Raw genomic sequence first — 9,573 nt, 5'->3', positions numbered from 1 at the left:
GACCAGCTGTTGGGATAAAACCTGATCTAATAGTTCATTTAAACAAAACCTTAGATGGTGATAAGGATTTGAATAGTCCAAGAAAACTGACCATTGGGGCATGGTCTCTCTCTTTAAAAAAGCAGCGTCTTCCCTCCTCGATCTCTCTTACTTCCTGCTCCGCTTCCGGCGACTAGACTCCTTCCTGATTGCGCAGAGGGCTGTTTTCTGGGACAGTGATCTGTAAATTTTTTTTCCTTTTAAATAAATACCACCTTATTAATCATAATTCCAAACTGATGTGGGATTGTTTGTGACTTACGCCTTCAGTCTTCTTTGCATCTAAAATGCTGCCTCCCTTACGGTAAAGTCCAATTTTAGACTACAAAACTAATAATCTGTATCTTAAGTGTACAAAGATATGTGGGCATATTTTTATTAATTTTTACACTATTTTCATGGTAAAGGTGGTGGTAAGAGAAAACTATAATTTAACCCCATTTATAGGGGTAAATATTAAATGAGATGTCCCTATATCAGTAAATTCTTTGTGTAAAGTTTATGTATTTTCTTTTTACCTAGGCATATGGGTATTTCTGCATGTGAGTGGATGTGTTGGTGCCTGCCAAGACCAGCAAGGGCGTTGGATCCCCTGAAACTGGAGTTCTGAGCTGCCCAACATGGATGCTGACAACTAAATGCTCTTCTAGAGGTCCCAGGTTTGATTCCCAGAGCCCATATGGGGATCACAACTGTCTATAACTTCAGATTTAGGGGATATGATACTCTCTTATGACTTTCACAGGCACTTCACACACATGAAGCACAAACATATATGTGGGATGCCCTGTATATGTGTTGCTTTTATTGATTAATGAATAAAGTTTTTTTGGCCAATGGCTTAGCAGACTAAAGTTGGATAGAAAATTCAGAGAGAGAGAGAGAGAGAGAGAGAGAGAGAGAGAGAGAGAGAGAAGTCAGAGAGACTCCATGTAGCTGCCAAAGGAGAAAGACACCAGAACCTTACCAGTAGGTGTTGTAAGGAGGAGCAGCAGGCTACGTTCCTGGCACCCAGCCACCTGCACAGCTAGCTTTATACCCGAAATAATTACACAGAAACTGTATTCTTTTAAACACTGCTTGGCCCATTAGTTCTAGCCTCTTATTGGCTAACTCTTACATATTGATCTAACCCATTTCTAATATTCTGTGTAGCACCACGAGCTGGCTTACCAGGAAAGATCTTAACCTGCGTCTGTCTGGAGTAGGAGAATCATGGCAACTGCCTGACTCAGCTTCTTTCTCCCAGAATTCTGTTCAGTCTATTCCGCCTACCTAATTTTCTGTCCTATTAAAGGGCCAAGGCAGTCTCTTTATTTAACCAATGAAATTAACACAAAATAGAAGACTCTCCCCCATCAAGTAGGCCACAGCCTTGCAATGGTACACAGATTAAAAGAAATGGGTTAATTTAAGATCTAAGAGCTAGCTAGGAATACACCTAAGCTATTGGCCACCACAGTGTTGTAATTAATATAGTTTCTGTGTGATTATTCTGGTCTAGGCAACTGGGAAACCAACACTCTGGCTCATTTTACACATACATACAGGCAAAACACCCGTACATATAAAATAAATTAAAACGCAAAAACTTAAATATATGCATTTCATTATAAACCTTATAAGTTGTCAACATTTTACATTTATTACCCTTGTTATTCCATGAAAACTATTTACCTTTAACTGTTGGAAAATGTTTCCTTTTTTTCTAGTATAATATCTTCTGTATCTATTTGAATACACTTAAGAATAAAAATGATTTAAAAATATGTTAATCTTCATTTTGTTTGGAGAGACTCTTCTATTATCCTGCATCAGTTTCCTGCCACTGTAATGAAAACACCTAACAAATAACTAAAGTAAAGAAAAGGTTTTATTATCTCAGTTTCAGAAGTGTTATTGAATCATACCAAGAAGGTTATAGTAGAATAAAGCCATTTGTGCCATGCAAGCCAGGAAGCAAATTGCACCAAACGTCCAATTATATTCTTCACTAATCTGTAATATGCAACTTTAAATTTTATATGGAAACACAGAAGATCAAGAATAGCCAAAACACTCCTACACAGAAAAAGCAATACTGGAGACAACACAATACCTAATCCAAACTACACTACAGAGATGCAGTAACAAAACAGCATGACGCTGACACGGAACAGAAGACCTGCATACAAACCCACATAGATGTAAACCCACAGAGGCCGAGCCACCTGAGTTTTCTACAAGTTTTTTACTCTTTCAACAAATGGAACTGAGGGAAGTGAATTTCCACATGTGGAAAAATAAAACTAGATTCATATCTTTCACCTTGCACATAATAAATGAATCAAAGACATTAATGTAAGACTTGAAACTTAGAAACTAGTAGAGAGAAATCCTGCCAAAACACTTCCATATCTAAACAAAAGGAAGGGTTTTCTAAAAAGTATTCCAGTAGCAAAAGAAATAATTTTAAGAACTGATCAACTGGGTTACTAACAAATAAAAAGCTACTGCTCAGCAAAGAAAATAATCACCAGAGTAGACAGCTCACAGACCTGAAAACAGTCTTTGTCAACTACAAACAAATAGTATGTTAATATCTAGAACGTATAAAGAACTGTAAAACTAACCACCAAAAAAGTATCTAGCTAATAAATGCATTGACAATCTGAATAGGCAGTCCTCAAACAGAGAAACACAAATGGCCAGTAATGACTAGAAAATATAGTCATTGTCTTTAGCCATCAAGGGAATGTGAATTAAAACCAGTCTGAGAGTCCATGTCAGCCAGAGCACAGGGACTATCTCTAAGAAAGCAGATGACAACAAATCCTGGAGGGAACGCAGGGGGGAAAACCCCATCTGCGTTGTTGGGATTATAAACTGATACGGTCACTAGGGAATTCAGTGTGGAGCCTCTCAAACAACTAAAAAGAGGACGAGTGGGTGATGGAGCCACACCAGAGAGACACTTACACATCCATTTCACTGCTACACTGCTCACTATACATGAAAAGTTAAACAAGCTTACATAGTCAACAGATGACTAGAAAAAAAAATGTGGAACATACACAAAATGGAATTATTTTTAACTGCAAAGAAAAATGAAATCATAATAGAAGAAGGGGGACCAGCAAAACACGGTATGGGAAGAGTTAGGAAAGACGGTGAAAGAGAGGAATAATAATAAAGCATAATTCCACATATGCATGAAACCACCATAGTGAAACTCACTGAATAACTTCTTAAAAAATAACTTTAAAATATATATTTACTACACTAAATCCAAACATTATCATTATGTCTTTAAAAAAACTAGTTTATGCTTTGAATCTACAAAACCAAAATTCTTAATTTTGTTTGAAACAGCCTGAAGAAATCATACTATTTTATATTTATCTAAAATTATAAATGTGTGTATAATATTTATTATGTCTTAATTTAATCTTTTTAAATAATTAAAATTTAAATTTTATTTCTACTTCAAACCCAGCACGTTAATGTTCACTAAAGTACTAAATATGCTCACGGATTACCAATATCAGTGGCCACACTTAAAAATAATCTGAGAATCGTTAAGTTTCCTGAGAGAGGAGCCTAGGTTTAAATACCTGAAATTATGATGAAATGATTCTCATTTACATTGACCTATCTTTAAAATTTAAATCATATCTCACATTATCATGTTCCCGTGCTTACACTTCCCTAAGCAGGGAAGTCTTAACAGGTCAGGACACACTGTTGCTGCTAATGCATCATAATGACTATGACTGGTCTAGGGTTCAGCTTACCCAGAACATGGCCACATTTCTTACGGCTTAGAAAAAACAGTCATCATTACACCCTCCTGACACACACATGCACATAAACATACACAACCTGAGTCAGGAAATCAAACAAATTTTTAAAAATGCATATATCACCAAATTAGACGTGGCATTTTCCATGGGCTCAGCTATTATTGATCAGGCTTCTGAAACTTATGGCCAGAAAACCAAAACCAAGTAACAAAAGAGGAAACTTTGGGCTGGTGAGATGGTTCAGGGGTTAAGAGTACTGGCAGCTCCTTCCAAGGACCCTGGATCAACGCCCAGCACTCACATGGTAGCTTACAACTGTCTATAACTTCAGTTCCAGAGTATCCAACACCCTGTTCTGGACCCTGCTGGCACCAGGAACACACAAGGTGCACAGATATATACATGGAGGCAAAAATCCGCACACTTTTAAAAAGTTAAAATAAAAAATAAATAAATAAATAAAAGAAAAAACTAATGGTGTGCTTTCCATAGGAAAAACAAATCACAAAGGGGAAGAATGAGGTAGATACATTCACCCAAAAATGCTATTTAATTTCCTTTACAAATAAAGACAAAGTTTGTCACCAAATTTCCCTTTATTTACTGTATCATTAGATACAGATTTCACAATCTCTCTGTGGCTAAATAAAAAACAGATGTATTTTCCTCCAAGACAATTTATTAAAATTTGTACCATAAGGGATTTCTAGGCATTTTTTTAAGTATACTTTGCATAGACATAAAAAATGATCATACCTGTTTTACTAATGACTTCCTGCAGCTCAGTCATAGAACTGACAATGGCAACAAGAAGGTCAGAACTGGTGAACCAAGTAAGGGCTTGTAAACAACGTGACTGCTCCCTTTGATGCTCTGCAGAAACGGAAGGAACCATTATGAAATGCTACAAGTTATTAAAATCCACATTTAAATTTCATAGCAGTATTCAGCTACTTAAGTAAATCAGCCTTTGTATGCCTAGTGTTTTCTAGTTAGAAAATCTAGTTACATCTGACTAATGCAACATTAAATAACAAGCATCAAAGAAGACAGACATTTCTTTTAGTTTTGGTTGTATTACAATTGCCTGATTCTTAGCAGTTGCATTGTTGGGCTTCATGAGGCCTGAGCATGAGGCCCAGTGTAACTTCCTTAGCCTAACTTGAGTTTGGTGAGGCCTAGTGCAATTTCCTGAGCCTAGCTCAAGTTTGGAGACCTGTCTCTGGCTACCCAACCTAGGCACGCCTCTGCCAGCCGCTAACCACTAACGAGCAGATATTATTGGCCCTTGTTCCTTGCTCCACCTCGACCCATCCCCAGGCTTCCCAACCCTTATCTCAGCCTATATAAGTTTATGCCTGATGCAATTAAACGAGATCCTGCTTTGACAGACTCAGAACTCAGAACCAGGTAAAAGTCCCGCAGGTCTGGCTCTGCCCCGGCCCTTTCTGCCAGAGAACCCGGCATTGCATCAGGGTTGAGGACGCAATGGCAGAGCACTTGTTCCATGAAAGTAGCCTTAGGGCTGATCCCTAGGCATAAATTTTAAAAAATTAACAACTAAATCTACTGTTTTCTCAAAAATAGTAAAACATTCCCAAGAAATGTTAGCTGAAAATTTATATTTGCCTCACTTTTAAACAACTCTTCAAGATATTCTTAACTCTCACATCATTTATTCTTATTTTATACTGAAAGCATGGATAACTTTTAAGTGTCTGTTTTGGATTGTCACAATTGAAAACGTGAGGTATAAACGTTACACTATACTGTTTTAAAAAGATAATACAAATAAATCTAGACAATATGAAAGTTATACATAATTGCTTCATAATATCAGTTTACAAAAAACTCAAGGCTAATTTTTATAAATTAAACATTTATATACATACACATGTGAAGATGAACTGGACTATGTTACATGATTAATTCTTTGAAGGTTTGTATAGTAGATAAGCACACACATATTATATTTCACTTACATATAACTGAAATTTTTTAAAGCACAAACCATCTTACTTGGAAATTTGCGCTTGTCTTTGGACTCTCCTGTACACACGAGCATGCCTATGCCTTCCTTACAGCTTTCCATCCAGGTAAAAAGGGAGGCACAGGATTGGCCCAGTATCTTGAGTCTGTTTGCTGCCAAAATTGCAATTGCACTTTTCCGGAATACACGAGTCAGTCCTTTGAACGGTTTTTTCTTTGGTTTGGCTTCTTCTTGTTTCTTTTCGTCTACTGCTGCCAGCGCCTGGGCTAGCGTTCTAATTTCCAGTTTGAACAATTCCAAGTTGTTGACTTGCTCCTGGAGAAAGTCTCTCTGTGTGGATAAGGCACATGACCTGCTATAGAGGGGATACAATGCACCAGCCATCAGCGCACACGCCGCCAACAAGCATGTCTGTTCCCTCTGAGTCTTGGCCAATGCATTTTTGAAATGCGAATTCTCAAGAACCAGTTGTTCATGTGAGTTCTCAATACGGTTCAATTTTTCCATGTTTTTTTCAGCAATTTCTTGAAATTTCTATAAGAAAAGTCAAATAATATATATTAATAATATATATCTATATATAAAATATTGGAACAAAGAAGCATCTTACTAATTTTTGTTAATACAAGGAAATATACTTTAGCTCAAACTACTAGTTTCCTTCCAAAGGTCTCTGTTATGAAATATCCAGTGGCAACAGTGGGCCAGACCGCTGAGATCTGAATATGCACATTGACTGAAAATCTCTTACAACAGTGGCTTTACATCAGCCATATCACATAAATTTGTGGGTATTTCATGAATTTCCTGTGTACTTGCATATGAATATACATATGTGAAAAGGGAAATAAATATGCTTTCTGGGCCAAATTTCTCCTTTCCATTCCTCAATAATTACTATTTCCTCTTAAATAGAAACAGCACTGAAAACTGGGGGGGGGGGTATAGTAAACACTATTACTGTTGCCAAAATAAGCAATGAGCTAGATTAGTGATGTAAGAAACAGTGATCGATTAACAGTTGTCCTTTCTGACTACCAGAGACTGACGCTGAATAGAGCCTCTTGTTTCTGTTCCTAACTTCCCAAGCAGAGCACCACACAGCAGCTCCAGAGCAGGAAGGAAGGACTACGGTGAGCTGGGCCTCAGCAGCTCTCTAATCCTCTTTCTCTGATTAACATCCTTAGAATTCAAATTGTAACTTGAAATCAAAAATAAACATTAACAGGAAGAACACCATTTTAGTAACTAGAAATAAACTGGCAATCATTGTGGTCGGTGGAGGTAAAGGAGAAGGGTTCTAAACTAATAGATTGTACTCTACTATTCGTTCACCACTCAGTAAACATTACAGACTACTCACAATGGTTAATATGCTATGAAAACAGCAATCAATCATCATTACTGTGCAATGCTATAGTAGATATACACCAGGTTGTCAGAGCACCAGGGGCACCTGACAAAATGACGCTGACAAGCCTTTGGATGGATATGACAATTAAAGGAAAAAGGGGAGTGAGTTATGCAAAAGGAAAAAATTAAATCTACACCATTAATAAGGGGGCTAGACAACAGCAACCCTTTAATAATTTAGTCTAACCTCACAAACAACCATGATTTAAGAGCTGCAGTTAGATTTTTATTTTCCTAGTGAACCATCATGACACAGCCATGAACCTCTTTCTCTTGAGTAGGGGAGTTCAATTCTAGCATTATAGTCATTTAGAAACAGAGAAATAGTATCCTCAGTATCGGCGTGGCAAAGTCAAGTTCTGTCTTCATAATGAGACTCCTTCGGGACATTAAAGGAACTATTTCTCTTTGTACTACTGGTTTAAACTGTACTATGTGAAAAATTTAAAGTTGATCTTTGGGAGAGGTATATGATGTCTTATTCAAGAGTTGCCCAGTGAACACCCAGAAGAACAAAAGGCACTTGTAAAATTCACATTGGCAGGAGAGCCTCAAAAGACATCAACATCTAAGGCAAGTCATGCACACGCTCAGCCACAGTGCAAGATGTGGTGTCAAAGGCTATCATGGGCAGTGCTGGCAGGCAACAGCAAAATAGTTTCAAGCTAGCAGATATGACAACCCACGAAAATAAATCCTAGGAGATAGTTTTCCAAAGACAGAAAGTAAGAGGAGACATTCAGAGGCACAGGCGAGCAGTGAACAGGAAAGGAAAGCATTAAAAAAAAAAATCACTGCTTAAAAGATTTAATTTATTTGCATGCCTTCCCTTCAGGAAAGGAAAAGTTGAATTTTAGAGATGGATTTCCTATTGAATGGAACTGGAAACTGTATATCAAGTAAGGTAACCGAAGCCCAGAAACATCAATACCATGTTAGTCTCTCATAGGCCTATCCTACTTTAGAAATTTTAGGTTTCAGTGTTTGTTGGGAGTGACGGTAGAAGACGATAGAAGAGGTGGGCAGTAATGGAGGTGGGCAACATTGGAGGCAGAATGATTTGAGCAGGGGTGGGGTTTAAGGGGCAGGAGAGCAGAAGGGATAGAGGAATGGTTAGTAAAGACTAAGGATGCATGAAAAGGCCATGTGAAAACCTTACTCTTAATATTAAAAGCTAACTTCTAAAAACTTTAAAAGGAAGCTCCCTGCACAGATGAACAACATTGCTTCCAGAAGTCATGGTGCCAAATATGGGCTGCTTCCTGATGAGATGTTAGTAAGAGGCTCCAAGGGTATCTACAAAAATATAACCTATTGCCTTTGTTCTTCACTGCCTACCACAACTAGAAACCTTATTTACTAAAGGCACCAGACACTGGTTTCAGGGCATCAAAAAAATCCTACTGGAACTGAAATGGAAGGTTCCACTTCTGGTTAGCTTTCCTGGTCACAGAAGATACTGTACGGGCTGAGGCTGCCGGGAGAGAAAAGACATCAGTATTCTTCCCCAGCTGTGAACCCTGCAAGCTGTAATAACAAACTGCTAGGCAAGATGCATCTGCAGGTGCAACAGGTACAAGACTGTTGTGGGGATAGCCAACCACTTCCTGCTCAGATTTGAGGCCCCAGTCCACTGAAGTGAATTCATGCCCCAGTATTGCAAATATGGTCAAAAGCCAAAAAGGCTGGGCCATCGCGGGCCCTGAGCAGGGCAGGTGGGGAGGTTGAGGCATGGGAAACAGCTACTGTTGTTGTTTTGCTAAGTGGACATGGTATCAACTGCCTTCCAAATATTTATGTTTATACCCATAGATCAGCACTGCGCTGAGTCTTAGCTAGGAATATTCGGCTTGCTGTGGTCAACAGTTAACGCACAGACTCATAACTGATAAAGGTGCTGATACTAAGTGGCTGTTGAGTATTTATTCCTATAACTTCCCCCGCCAAAGCTCGAGGAACATTTCAGAGGAGGTAGCAGAAATAAATGGAAGAGCCAGATGCTGTGGAGGAGTGCCATGAAACACCATCTTCTCGACATTTGTGTGGCCACTGCACTCATGGACTCACAGGAGCTACAGTCCCCAGCACAAGAACTACACAAGGTCAAAATCCCAGTGCAAGCAGAGGAGTCTCTTGGGAAGCCCCACCTCTACCTGAGAAGCTATTGGCAGTCAATGGATGCTGGTGGAAGGGAAGTCATTTTCTTTAGTATTATAGCAACTGGTAAGTTGCTCTAGTAAATAACATCCCCACCCATGATGACACAAGCAGCCTCAATTTACACTTATTAAGCCATAAGAAAAAAAACAAAAAGAAGAAGGGAGGGAGAGACAAAGGAAGGAAAAAAGG

At 38.5% G+C, this 9,573-nt stretch overlaps 1 protein-coding gene across 1 annotated transcript in view; it reads right to left on the bottom strand.

Annotated features, from left to right (window-relative positions):
- Ccdc171 (coiled-coil domain containing 171) overlaps positions 1 to 9,573 on the bottom strand; it is a 351,463-nt gene that overhangs the window by 203,564 nt on the left and 138,326 nt on the right. Inside the window, exons 17-18 of the mRNA XM_005352686.2 lie at positions 5,841 to 6,345; positions 4,578 to 4,694 (exon numbers count right to left, since the gene is read on the bottom strand). Of these exons, the coding sequence (XP_005352743.1) occupies positions 4,578 to 4,694; positions 5,841 to 6,345 (622 nt within the window). The remainder of the gene's footprint in view (positions 1 to 4,577; positions 4,695 to 5,840; positions 6,346 to 9,573) is intronic.

Source organism: Microtus ochrogaster, chromosome 10 (genome assembly GCF_000317375.1).
Source record: "Microtus ochrogaster isolate Prairie Vole_2 chromosome 10, MicOch1.0, whole genome shotgun sequence".
Lineage (NCBI taxonomy): Eukaryota > Metazoa > Chordata > Mammalia > Rodentia > Cricetidae > Microtus > Microtus ochrogaster.
The sequence above is the reverse complement of the archived record's forward strand: the minus strand, read 5'-3'. Positions and strand labels throughout refer to the sequence as shown.